This window comes from Zalophus californianus, chromosome 11 (assembly GCF_009762305.2).
Source record: "Zalophus californianus isolate mZalCal1 chromosome 11, mZalCal1.pri.v2, whole genome shotgun sequence".
In the NCBI taxonomy this organism is placed as follows: Eukaryota; Metazoa; Chordata; class Mammalia; order Carnivora; family Otariidae; genus Zalophus; species Zalophus californianus.
This window is the reverse complement of record NC_045605.1, coordinates 100,508,475-100,521,927: the sequence shown is the minus strand read 5'-3', so window position 1 is coordinate 100,521,927 and position 13,453 is coordinate 100,508,475. Positions and strand designations below refer to the sequence as shown.

At 52.7% G+C, this 13,453-nt stretch overlaps 2 protein-coding genes across 5 annotated transcripts; one reads left to right on the top strand and one right to left on the bottom strand.

Moving 5' to 3' along the window:
* Positions 1 to 3,531, bottom strand: CLP1 (cleavage factor polyribonucleotide kinase subunit 1). Of its 4 annotated transcripts, none has more exons than XM_027579457.2 (3): positions 2,886 to 3,531; positions 1,520 to 2,147; positions 1 to 1,121 (listed from the first exon to the last, which is right to left on the bottom strand). In XM_027579457.2, exons 1-3 carry the CDS (start codon positions 3,350 to 3,352, stop codon positions 450 to 452), a joined length of 1,767 nt encoding a protein of 588 aa, XP_027435258.1. In that variant the 5' UTR covers positions 3,353 to 3,531; the 3' UTR covers positions 1 to 449. The 4 variants fall into 4 exon arrangements, with proteins under 4 accessions (XP_027435258.1, XP_027435260.1, XP_027435261.1 ...); XM_027579459.2 differs by lacking the exon at positions 2,886 to 3,531 and adding an exon at positions 2,632 to 2,870; XM_027579460.2 differs by lacking the exon at positions 2,886 to 3,531 and adding an exon at positions 2,679 to 2,870.
* A 3,732-nt stretch (positions 3,532 to 7,263) lies between these two features.
* Positions 7,264 to 12,161, top strand: YPEL4 (yippee like 4). Its single transcript, XM_027579940.2, has 5 exons — positions 7,264 to 7,486; positions 9,908 to 10,232; positions 10,397 to 10,440; positions 10,800 to 10,908; positions 11,144 to 12,161. Exons 2-5 carry the CDS (start codon positions 10,092 to 10,094, stop codon positions 11,231 to 11,233), a joined length of 384 nt encoding a protein of 127 aa, XP_027435741.1. The 5' UTR covers positions 7,264 to 7,486; positions 9,908 to 10,091; the 3' UTR covers positions 11,234 to 12,161.
* Positions 12,162 to 13,453: the final 1,292 nt, after the last annotated feature.

Sequence of the window (13,453 nt, the reverse complement as noted above, 5' to 3'; positions counted from 1 at the left end):
TGATATGGCAAAAATATTTATTAAAATTTTCCAAGTTTGAATTTTATTAGAAACAGGCCTTCTGATTCAATCTTTCATCCTGGATAAATGAGATAGTAAGTGCTACATACAGAATATAAAGCAGTGATAATAAAAAAAATTCCTCCTAAAAATCAGTCCACCAAGTAGCATAGTGGAAGAAATGGGATTCTCTGGGACCTCAGAGAATTCAAAGTGGTACCTTTGGTGATCCCAAAAAACCAATTATGTTCTCATGGTTGTCCTTATGGTTCAAGATGAGAAGAGTTGGGTTTCCACCACCTGTTTTAAGAGGTAGAAATACGCTATCTACTAGTTCACTATTTACTCGTCTGCATGGCCTCAACAGAGTCTCATACCTCAGTCTATCTGCCTTTGGTGATGGCCACAAGCTCTCTAATGCCCCAGGCAGCAAGGCTTCTTGCCAATCCCTACTTAAGATCCATGAACCGGATATCCATGATGAGAAGGAAGTTCTTAGGCAGTGGGCGGGGGGCTGGAGAGAGAACAGTAAACACCTGATGTTCCAGGTCCACACTGGTCACCACAATGAAGCCAGCCACACTGGTCTCAGAAAGGTTTTCCTCTGTGCCCTCAGCAGTGCTAACACTCAGGAGGTGATGCACCATATCTCGGCCAGGTGTGACAGGTACTAGCTTAAGCTGATTGTCCTCCTGAGACATGCCCAAAGGCAAACAGGAGTCTGGAATGGTGGGTGCCCCAACTTTGTAGATTTTCACATCTGAAAATTTGACATTGAAGGCATGGGGATAGAAACAGCCCCGGAATCCATAGAAATACTCACGGATGCGCTCATCCCTACATTCCCGCCGGAAGTCTTTGGAGCGTTCAACCACACCCCCCGATTTGGGGAGCAGCACAGTGCGGACAAAGTGAGGCAGGTCCCGTTTTAGTTCATTGTACAGTCGTTCTTGATCCAGAACCACAACCACATCTACCTCAAAGGCTGAGGCTGCGTGCACCAGGGCCTGGTACCCAGAGCCCTTGACCCAGCCACAGGTATTAATGACACAGCCACTCACAGAGGCCCTTCGGTTCACTTCACACCTTTGATTGAACACGTCCGCTAAACGAGATGTAATCTGCAGAAGAGAGCATCAAGGTGAGGAAAAGAAACAGAAAAAGAACAAACTCATAGCTACATAGAGTAAGTGGCTATTAGGTACAAGAAAAAAATGACATTCTTAATGACTGTGGTTTTAACTCGTAACATGGATTTCCATTTTTATGTTGCTTCTTCTACAGTTTCATATCCTAAGTAGAAATTTAGTAAGTTACTTCAGAACAGGGCCACACAAACGTTTAACAACCTGACGTTGACTTATATTTGAAAATGTCTTTTCCGAAATCATGTGGCAGTAATACCAGCTCAGAGGGAGCAAAGAAATGGTCATAGACGGTTTTAATTAGCACACTTTTGCAAAGCTTCCTACCCTGATAGCAGCCCTTCCCTCCATCCCACCTTGGCTCTGGCTCTGACCTTATTATAAAGCTTGATGTTGGTGCCAGGAGTGGTGGAGCCAAAATGATACACCAAAGGGGCTTGGATAGAGAATCCCTCTTCAACATCCGCTGGCCGCTCAATGTAGAGGGCCCCCATCGTACCAGGGATGGAAACAGAGCCCTGGCCCACATCCAGCTCCACGTAAGTGGGACGGCGGCCCAAACGCACTGCGTAGTTGAGCAGTAGACGGCACACTGTGGACTTGCCCACATCAGTGGGGCCCACTACCATCACCCGGGGGCCTCGCTCTTCTTCCTTCTCCGCCTGCCTCCTCATCTGTTCCAAGGCTGTGTGAGTGTTGAGATAAAGCAACATAGGTGTGTCCTTGGAGACATAAGCCACCTCGGTGCGGCCACTCAGCTGTAAAGAACAGCCATGCCAAGTGAAAACAGCCACCTTGGCACCAGCATCAAAGGTGAATTTCTTGTTTCGGGTCAGCTCTGTGCCAAAGATTTCTGCCATGCCAGCCAGCAGCTCCAACTGAACTGACTGAGATGCCTCCACCTCAAAGCGAAGTTCTGTTTCTCGCTCTAGTTCAAATTTAGTTGTTGGCTTCTTGTCATCATTGGCCTCCTCTCCCATCTTTTCTGTGTAGCTGCTGTGCCTAGAACACAAATTAATTATCAGATCTAAACGGAAGTTAGGACGCTGTTCAAAATCCTCCCATGGATATTTCCCCTTACCTTGCTTTATTTTTCTCCTTAACTGTGATCACCACCTGTCTCGCTAAATATGTGTTTATTGTCTGTCTACCCCCACTGGAATGTAAGGGTTGGGCAGTTTGGTTTGCTGCAGTATCTCTAGGATCTAGAAGAGAATAGGGCTTGACAACCCGAAGGCACCTCAAAAATACACCGAGTGAATAAATGATTCAGACATAAGAAAATTATATCTACACATTGACCTTAAGACTTGATTATATCACCTCCAGAGAAGGCAACAAATGCCCACTCCCCAACTCTCTTAGTCAACAAGAAAGGGCGTCTGCAACCTGGATGCAAAGCAGAGAATACTGGGTTTGGACTTAGAAAAGAGCATTAACGCCCCGCCCGCTCAGCAACTGCTAGTACTGTCATTAGACAAATCACCTTATCTCCCTGGACCTTTTCCTCCGCTCTCAACTGGAGGCACTTACGCTTCCTCTCACAAAGTGTTGTTCTGGGGACTGCTGAAGGGAAAAAAATTACTTCGTAGACTAGAAAACGTCGAGAAAAAGTGAAGAATGATTTCCGATCGCGAACCGCAGCTGTTAAGTCCGGTTTCTGTCCGGGCACCCCCAGACGCCGAAATCTGTCCTGGCCCTAAGGGGGCGACGGTTGCATTCCTGAGCTTATTATCTCACCTGCGCAGCCACAAAGCCAAAACGGTAAACCGAGGAGCCCCGGCACCAGCTAAACCCAACTGCACGCCACACTCGCCCAGATCCACGCCGGAAACAAAGGCGGTTCTGCACTTGCGCACTGGAGAAGCTGCGGGCGCGCGATGCCCCTCGGGATGTGTAGTTTTGCCAGAACGGCCTCCGGCTGCTGGGCTCGCGCAGCCGCTCGGCCTTCTGGGAGTTGTAGTTAGAGGACTGTTTTGATCGTGACGCCAAAGGTGGGCGGGGCGGCGGCGCTCATTGTTCGCGAAGCTGGAGAGCAAGAGGTAGGAGTGGCGGTTACGCCCCGCGCGAGGCGGGGATCCGCCGAGGAGCCTATGGTTGCCGAGGCGCGGCTGTTGCGGGCTCTCGCCCCAGAGTTCCCGCTCACCTGTAGCGGGGGAAAGAGAAGGGCGGCGGGAAGGGGAGGAGGGGGCGGCTAGGCTCTCCATCTGGGTCCCGCGACCGTCTGCTTGCCTGGATCACAAGCCAGGAGGTGGGGAAATCAGCAAAACCCCACGTGGAACACGAGGAAACCTGGGAGTAAGGAAAGTGGAGGAAAACAGCCTGTCAGAGGCCAACCTGGGCTGTCATCCCTTCCCTGACACAGCGCTTGGCACCCAGAGGGCATTAAATTTTTTGTTTTAATAAAAGAATAAATATCCAAGAATTTCTTCCAGTCATTACCCAACAATGTCTCTCCTACTGAGAGGGGATTTCTGTTGGTTACTCGGTTTCCTTCCCTGAATTCCTGACAGTTCTACAAGGCCAATCATTTATCCTGCAGGCAACAGTTTGGGCCACATCTATATTCCTCAGGAGCTTGGGCTTTGGAATCTTGCGCTCTGCTTTGCCACTTTCGCGCTCTGTGACTTTGGGCAAATCAGGCTTAAACTCTCTGAGACCCAGTTTCTTGTCTGTAAACAGGGATAATAATAGTACCCAACCTCTTAAAGTTTTAAAGATTGAATGGGATGATACTGTAAAGTACTAAGCACAATGTCTGTAACATAGCATCTGATGTTAGCTTTTAAGCTTTTATTGGAGGTTGAGGAGGGGGAGCTCTAATAATGCCATCCATTTGTACAATAGTTTAAATTTTTCACAGCCCTTTCCAGTGTCTTCTTTCACAGCCAACCTGTAAAGTCAGTTTTATTATCTCCAATTTCAGATGAGGAAGGAGACTAAGGTAGGTGAAGGGACTTGCCCAAGTTAGGACTCAAACCCAGGATTTGGGAGTCTGAGCCCAGTTATTATAGTAGCAAACACATAGTGTTAGATGTCAGGTACTGTTCTGTGAGCTTTACAGGTGTAAATTCATTTAATCCTCACAGGAATCCTGTGAACCACATACCAGAATTGTCACCCCCCACTTTTCAGATGAGTAACTTCCTTCAGTCCAGCTCCCATGGTTACTCTGGATCAAGAAACCTGGGACTATTATTTTCTGGGTTGCCTCTTTCACACCGGCCCTACCTTAGCACTCATTCTGTCCACAGTGCCATCCTCACTTTCCACGGTTTATTCCTTAATGGTTTGCTTTAATTCATTCATTCACCATGCATGCATTAGTTCTCCAGTGAACTTTCAGGTACCCTGTAACCTTTCACCATTCTTCAAAAATTCAGTTCCAGGCTTCTATTTGCAAATTCTCTCCCTGAATGAGCTCAGCCTTTCCTCTTTCCCTACAGTCTATTTCCCAGATCTGTTTCTTCACCTCCACACTCTCTCCCTTGAGGCAATTTCTCCCAATTATCTGAAGGTCATCTTTATTTGGCTTATTTGTATAGCCATCTCAAGCTGAATTTAGGGAAAAGAAACCTCTCCCCACCTTTAGACTATCTCCATTTCACTTCTTCTTCTTCTTCTTCTTTTTTTTTTTTTAAGTAATCTCTACCCCAGTGTGGGGCTCTGACTCACGACCCTGAGATCAAGAGTCGCATGTTCCTCCTACTGAGCCAGCCAGGCGCCCCCTCCAATTCACTTTTTTTTTTAAAGATTTTATTTATTTATTTGACAGCGAGAGAGGGAACACAAGCAGGGGGAACAGTAGAGGGAGAGGGAGAAGCAGGCTTCCCGCTGAGCAGGGAGCCTGATTTGGGGCTCGATCCCAGGACCCGGGGACCATGACCTGAGCCCAAGGCAGACGCTTAATGACTGAGTCACCCAGGCACCCCTCCAATTCACTTCTTAAACAGAATGAGGGCACAACATTTACAGCATCCACGCTTGCCTACACTCGCTTTTCTCCCTTGTCATCTTTCACCAAGTGTTCCTGCCATCTCCACCCCCACCCCCAAAGAATCCTGTCCTCACGTCTTTTTCATTCTCCTCTCCAGCTAAACCCTTGATCATTTTCTTCCTAATTAATTGGTATCCCCTTATTGCTTCTAAAGTTTCAGTCCTTGCCCTAAGAACTACTCACGTACCTTTTTCCCACTTCTCACTGTTTTCCTCAAGAATGGTTCCTCAAATTCCTCCCCCCAACTTACCTTTTCTCTCTCATCCGCTTCCCAGACAGAAACACTTCTTTCTTTACCCAATTCTCCCTCTCATTTCCAAACTTCTGGTGATACCACTCAAGGCACTTGCACTGTTTTCAGAATTTATCTTAAACCCCAGACTCTTCCTGATTAAATATTCATAATTCCTGGTATTTTTTTTTAAGATTTTATTTATTTATTTGAGAGAGAGAGCACAAGCAGGGGGAGCAGCAGGCTGTGGGAGAGGGAGAAGCAGGCTCCCTGCTTAGCAAAGAGCAGGATTCGGGGCTTGATCTAAGGACCCTGGGATCATGACCTGATCCAAAGGCAGAGGCTTAACCGACTGAGCCACCCAGATGCCCCTCCTTGTATTTTTTCAGACCCAGCGAGCAAAGCCTCCCATTACCCTACTCTTCCCTGCCTTATATGTGAAAAGACAAAATGACCCAGAGCTGTCCTGAGTACCAATCTTTGTCACACTTCATTTTCTAGATGGTAGCCTCTGTTAGAAATTGGGGCTTTTATCTTAGAGGACAGGTTCCACGTCCACATACGTCAGAGATATGCACAGGACGGCACTCCATGAGAAACAGAATCTGAGTCAAATGAAATATAATTGGAAGCTGATAGAAAAATAGCACCGAAAGATGGAAGTTCTTCATAAGATATCAATTTGGTATGTGTCTCTTGAGATGTCAGAATTTAATAGTAAATCCTCTCTGGGTTTAAGCGTATGAAGTTGACAACACTGTTTTGAAATAACTACCATTTACTAAGTGCTGATCATGTGCCAGGCACTTTTCTGGTGTTTACATGTTACCTCACTTTACTTCACATCTCCATGAGGTAAATATCATGAGCTTCACCTAGCAGGGGAGGAAAGCTGGCAGCGCAAAGAGGATCAGTAACTTCCCCAGGGGCTCCTGGTGAGTATACTGACAGAGCTGGCATTCAAACTCAGGTCTCTTTGAGACCAAAGCCAGACACTTGGACCACGTCTGAAGATGCAACTCAACTGCTGTTTGGGGATCATCTTCTATAGGCAAGGTTCTGCGCTAGGCATTGCAGTCCTGGGATGCAGAGAGGAGTTTCCCAGAGGACCTTTCTCAGAAAGTTTACAGCCCGGTAGAGAACCTTATGTAATGTGGGTGTCTCTGTTCTCAAAGCACAAGTAATTTGGAGGTAGCTGAGAAGAGGTTCCTGCTTGTGAGATGTCATAGCCCATCTATGACTCCTTCAGGGGCATTAAGCTGACGCTTTGAGGCTTGGAAGTGCCCGGTTCAAGCTTGGGGGGCACAGTGTAGCAATTAATATGTCTTTCTGTTTTTTGTTTTTTATTTATTAGGGAGAGAGAGAGCATGAGAGGGGGGAGGGACAGAGGGAGAAGCAGACTCCCCGCCGAGCAGGGAGCCCGATGCGGGACTCTATCCCGGGACTCCAGGATCATGACCCGAGCCGAAGGCAGTCGCTCAACCAACTGCGTCAGGGCTGGCATCCGAGCTGAGACGGGAAATGTACCATCTTGAATGTGTGTGCACACGCCTGATTCTCTGCATCCATCTCTCACTGTCACTGCCTGGCCACCTCCTTTCCTCCAGCCTGCCACCCGTACTCCATCCTTGCCCAGCCCTGTCCTTCCCCCAGGTTCCTTCTGTCTCCTTGGCCACACTGCCTTCCTCCTCAGCAACCAGCCTCTCCTCTAGCATCCCTCCACTCCCACCCCGCCTCCCTCCCCTAGACCCATCCCTCGATGCCTGCCCCCTCCCTTCCTCCCAACCCGCCTCCTGTGTCTCCCAGCCCTGCTCTGACGTGGGAGGTGAGGGGGTGGGGGGATGGATGACTCACAGTGTTATGATGCAGTTCCACAACACACAGCTACATTCACCCACAGACCGAGGTCCAGACGAGAGACAACCTCTGGCCCCCCAGCAGCTGGCCAGCTTGGCAGCCCCAGTCTCGAGCCCCTAACTACCCTCCCCCGCCCCCATCTCCTTCCCAATTGAAGGAGCGGAGAGAGAAGAGAGAAGAGTGAGCAGAGAGATTGAGAGAGAGAGAGAGAGAGAGAGAGAGAGATAGACGGAGATCTCTGGAGCAGACCTCAAGGTGAGGGGGCAGCCCTTCTCCAAATGAATTTTTTTCCCCTTTGCAAATTTCCCCCTCCTGCTGCGTGTTGCTTTCTCCCCATTGCAAAAGCATTATTCATCCACCCTTTGTCCTCCCTTCCCCCTCCCCGCTGCCTCTGCTCCTCTCTCAGCTCCTCCATCCCTCTCCGAGCTCTGACGGTTCCCGCACTTATTTCCCGGCAACTTTGGCGCTGCATCAGGCCTCACTGTTTATTGTTTTGCTGCTGGTGCAGACCCCCCGAAGCCCGCCCGGGGAGCTGGCTGCGCTGCTAATTATTTGGACCATACCATGCCGAGAACGCCAGCCCGGGGTGGGGGGGCGCGAAACCTCGGAGCAGATGAGAAAATCCATTGTGAGCAGGTGTCGTGTCCCCCCCCCTCAGGCACAGGATTCGCACCTGGTTCCTCGAGCCTCCGCCTGGGCGCCTCTGCTGTCAGCGCTGGTTGCTCAGCACGCCCCCCCACCCCCAGCGCTCCCTCTCCCCCACCTCCCACGGTCCAGCCCCGTCTCACTTGGGGGAACATCCTCTCCCCGGCACTCAGCTTGCCTTTGTTTTTTCCGTCATTTGCCCAACTTGATTCTGCCTGTGATCGGAGCCGGGGAAGCAATGACCCCTGCTCCCCCTCCTGTGAGTGATTCTCTGGCCTTCTGTGCAGCCTCTCCTTGGCCTGCCGGGGAAACAGGGGAGAGGGAGGGAGGGAGGCGTGCCGGAGGCCGGGGAAGGGGCCAGAGAGCAGGGACCCAGCCTGCCCACCCCACCCCCAGCCCCCGCCCCCGCCCCCGCCCCCGGCTGGCCGGGGGCCCCCGGCAGGTGCACCACCGGGAGCTCAGCAGAAGGGAACTCACAGGCAAAGTTGGAGGCAGAGCTGGGAAGTGGGCGCTGAACGGTGGACGCTGGTGAGGAGGGCCGGTCTCCTGCGGCCAGAACCCAATGTCACCCTGAACTCGGCTCAAGGTGTCTTTCCGGGGCCCAGCCAGGGCTAGAGGACCTCAAACTGAAGATAGGCTCTGTCCGGGCTTCTGTGGAGAGACTGCCTGGCGGCCCCAGGAAACACTGCAACGGCTGGGGCGCCAGTGGCCACCACAGAGGACAGGTCGACAGCCTGCTTGCCCTGGCTACTCACAGCCACACCACCTCTGCTCTGCTTAGCGGCCTTGCCTTGCCAGAGAACCCAGCTGGTACCTTGGAACCGGACTTGAGCTAAATCACCCACAGCAGGCCTGAAGGCCCCATGGAGGAGAAGACAGAACCTCACCCGCTTATCAGAGCCAACAGAGGACCCCTCCCTTCTTATCCGCTACTTATCAGAGCCAACAGAGGACCCCTCCCTTCTTATCCGCTACGTCTAGCACCGTCAGCCACTTTGGGGCTGAGTCCTGGCAGATACTGAAATCTCCAACATTCCTAATCAGAACCCAGCAATTTCATCTAATGTCACCCACAGAGTCACTGCTGTTTGTCCCTACCCCAGAGAGAAGGTGGAAACGTTCTCCACCTTGTACCCCCGAAGCATAGGTTTTGAAAATAGGAGTCCCCCCACTTCTGCAGCGGACGTTGCTCCCACACCACACCACACAGCCCAGGAAGGCGGCCCTCCCTGACTTGATCCCCATTTCCCGTTGCTTCCAGCGGTTAGATTTGCCTGAAGGAAAGATATTTTCTCTCCTAGGGCTGGATGGCCAAGTCTTTAATTGAGCCTCAGGCAACAGTAGAGACCAAGGGGGCTCAGAGGCTGAGAAAAGAGTCAGTCGCTGTTTCTGAGCTGGAGGGAGTGGACCCAAGTGCAGGGCTGGCGAGCAGCCACATCTGAGGTCTTTGGTACCAAAGGAGACATCCACGAAGTTCTAGTTCCCGGAGTGCAGGACCCCGGCCCCAGGACAGAGCTGAGCAGGGTGTGTGTGCCTGTCTGCCGGCCTCCCCCCACCCCAAGAATGTATGAACGCCCAATTGCATTGCAAATGGAGGCCGCAGAAGAGAAAAGCTGCCAGGCTTCCCCAACTTGTAAAAGGCTCTGAACCCGAGCCTAGCAGCACACGTGGGATGCAGACCCGCACAAAAGGGCTGAACCCCAGGAGAGGACACTTGCAGATGACGTTGCTCCCATGGCAGCGTTGATACCAGCGGGCTGCTCTCGGTGGAAAACGGTGAAGGCTCCTCCCGCCCCAGGAGGGAGAGACACCACCTCCCCGGCTGTGGCACCATAGGCCTGGAACGCTGCCAGTGCAGCCGGGAATCCGGGGCACAGGGAGATGGTGCGACTGGCGCGCTGAGGGTCCCTGGTGATGGGGGAAGTCGAGGCAGGGGAGAGCGGAGCCCATCTTCCCCATCCACCCCCCAACCCCGGGGAGGGGCTCTTCACCAGGTCACGGCTGTCCTGATGCACTCTCTCCTCTTCCCAGGTGACTTCGATTTCTATCTGGTTCACGTCTGGGGGGGCCCTGGCCGGGCAGCCCCCCCACATTTCTCCCGCCCTGAAACACGGCTCTAGCCAACCTGCTCCGCTGCTTCACCTGCGACCGACTGTGCGGGGGCTGCACAGCGCCAGCCCCTCCGGCCCGCCAGGGCATCGTCCTGCAGCCCGTCATGCCCAGCTGCGACCCTGGCCCGGGCCCCGCCTGCCTCCCCGCCAAGACGTTCCGCAGCTACCTGCCCCGTTGCCACCGCACTTACAGCTGCGTCCACTGCCGTGCACACCTGGCCAAACATGATGAGCTTATCTCCAAGGTACGCCAGGTGGGGGACCACCACTTCTCTCTTTTCTCCCCTACCAGGCTCGTCCCACAAAGCCCATCCGCCCTCCTCCTCCTCCTCCCCGCCCCTTGGGGGGGGGTGCTCAGGCAGAGGGGCCGAGGGCAACCCAGCAGTCACTGTCTGTCCTGTCTCCACAGTCTTTCCAAGGGAGCCATGGCCGAGCCTACCTGTTTAACTCCGTGTGAGTCTACCTCTCTCTTTGTGTGTATGTGTGTGTGTCGGAGTAATTGTCCAGTGTGGAGAAAGGGGTTGAGCCATCAGCAGGTGGCCTTGCACCTTTGGATTTTGCCTCTCCTTCTGCCAAGTGGTCCAGAAACTCAGTGCACAGTTCTCTTGTGGAGAGTCTGGGCAGAACTGGGACCACCACCCGGGAGAGAGAAGGCGCAGGCCCTAGTCACACCGGGGTGGAGTGTGGACGGCAGGGGCTTCCAATGGGGCGGGCTCAGCACCCTCCAGGTGGAAGTTCCTTCGGGCTGTTTGGGGGCTGAACTGACAGAACGACTCCACTGGTGCTGGGTTCCTTCGTGTTTCCTGAGACAGGGTCAACGTGGGTTGCGGACCAGCGGAACAGCGCCTCCTGCTCACGGGGCTCCACTCGGTAGCTGACATTTTCTGTGAGAGCTGCAAAACCACCCTGGGCTGGAAATACGTAAGTACCTGGACAGGGGGCCACCCTCTCAAGTGGACGGTCGCCATGGCCCTCCGCGCCCCAGTGACCACTGCAGGTTTTTTGCATGGTCCAAAGAGGCAAGAGGGAGTCCGTTACTGGGTCAGATTAGGCAGGGGCCGTTGGGGGCAGGGGGCAGGGGAACATGACCCCTGCTTAGGAGGAGCTCCAGGAGGGGATCTGCTTTGTCCTACATTCACTGCTTCCCCTCCACCAGGAGCAGGCTTTTGAGACGAGCCAGAAGTACAAGGAGGGGAAGTACATCATTGAAATGTCACACATGGTGAAGGACAACGGCTGGGACTGAGGGGCGCAGGCAGGCTGTGCCCTTCCTCCGCATGCCCACCCTCCCCACACCTGCCCCCTGGCCCTGCCAAGCAGTCCATACCAGCATGAGTACTGCCCCACCCCTGGGGGGAACCCGGCTCCCGCCACCCCTCCCCTCCACCTCAGCACCCCAGGCCCCTTTGGAATGGGGACCTGGGGTACCCCAGGGGTGTTCAAGGCTCAGGAATGGGCAGCAGTCAGGGGGAGACAGAACTGAGAAAAGGGGATGGTTGCGGGTCCTTCTGGCCCTAAGGTCCTGAAAATGGAGGTGACAGCCAAGTGTGGGTCAGGCAGAGGACCACGGAAGGATCCGTCTCTGCCCTAACCTCTTTTTTGAGTGAATGGAGGACAAGCCGTAGGCATGGGGCTGGTAGGTCCCAGGCCACAGGACAGCAGATGAGAAGGGACTTGAGTTGGAGTGAAATTTTGGCCTCAGACACCGCAAGGTACCAGTCTCTGAGGGTGAAGTTTCCTGCCCCCGTTTGTAGGAGAAAGGATTCGGGGGGTGGAAGGAAAAAAGAAAATCCCAGATCCCAAGCCCTGGGAAATAAAATCACAGGGGTTTCCATTTCACTCCACTTGTTAGTTCATCTTGGCACTGAAGAGGCACTTTCGAGTATCTAACCTTCGCCAGTGGGTGGGGTGGGGAAAGCCGCTTCTGGAACAGCCCCCACCCCAGCCGGCTGTTTCCAGAGCAAGCAGGCTTTCCGGGCATTCTCTGAGGCCCAGCCACTGCTCCCTGGGACCCAGTCCCTTGGAGGGGAGGTGGGACATCAGCGCCACAGGGTCAGGCTTCCTCGTGGCTGCCACCAGCGAACGAAACTTTTGTATGATACATAAAGTGTTTGGGTCTATTTTTAATAAAAAGGGGAAAAGCAACTGTGAGGCACTCTGTCCTCTTGACTCTCCTTCCCAGGTACCTACCACATACAGTCCTGTCACCACCCCCCACCCCCCCTCAGGGGCCTGTGCCTTCACGCCACTAGAGGGCAGCAGCTGCTTTGTCTGTGATAAACACCCCACTTGTGCTTCAACCAGGGGTTGGGTCTTCAGGTGAGGTTTGCTTAGTGAAGAGGGAGCTTTTGTGAGCCGTGTTCCAGAAGGCTCACCCAAGTCAGCTCCTCTTCCAGAGCCCTCGACAATGAATCTGTTTTTGGCCTAGATCCAGGCTTGGGCACCTGGAAGGGTCTCATCCCTGAACAAGGGTGTTCTTGGGTCCTACGGCCTTTCAGCCTGGTTTTGAAATGTTTCGGTCAGCTCATGGCCACACTTAAGGCTAAAAGGAAAATCGATCAACCAAGGTGCTGCCCCAGCACAGTGGAGACGAAGTGGAACGAAACGGCTCAAAAATCCCATCAGTGCAACCGTGTGACCCATGTGCAATTTTTGGCAGTGATGTGAAATCCCCATTGTTGTTTGTTGGGTGACTGACAACTGCAGGGAGAACTGTACACATCATAAAAATACCTTTTTTTTTTTTTTTGGTAAGCTAGCTTGTTATCCAGATTCATTCATTGATACTGCAGATCTTTGTAGAGCACCCATGACCCGGCAGGCATTGTGTTCAGCACTGGGGATGCAATGGAGAGCAAGGCAGCCGTGGCCTGACTTTGGGGGACGTTCAGTCCTTCCTGCTAGGGAGGACAGACAATAACCAGGCAATTCCAGGAACAGGGGACAAGGGCTCTGGGCAGCAGGCTCGGGAGCTCCTAGGAGAGGCTGAGCCTAGATTTGAGGAGTCAAGGAAGACTTCACAGAAGTGATGACTGATGGCCCGTGGAGGAGCAGCCCTGGGGTGGGCACAGGGGGAAGTGGTGAGGGGGACTGTTACAGAATTGTGTGTGTCAAGTGGTTTGAGCTTAATTTGAGGAGGGAATAGAAGTTTCCCAGCGCTGGAGTGGAAATGCCAGTGGGTGAGAGAGAGGACACAGGAAAGACAGACCATTTAGGGATCTAGATTTCATCCCAAGGGCATTGGAAAAACACTGAAAAATTCTTGTTTTTTGAACAAGAGTGGAGTGACTTCATCAAATGGCTGATTTGTGCCCAGAGAAAGAGGCTCAAACAGAAATGTTAATACACCGAAGAAAGGAAGGGACATAAGCTACCTGGACTGTCAAATGATACAGAGAACTTCAGCACGGAGAGGCTGTCTGGGCAAAAAGGCAGGAGAGAAGTAGAAGACCCAGAGATGCAAGAA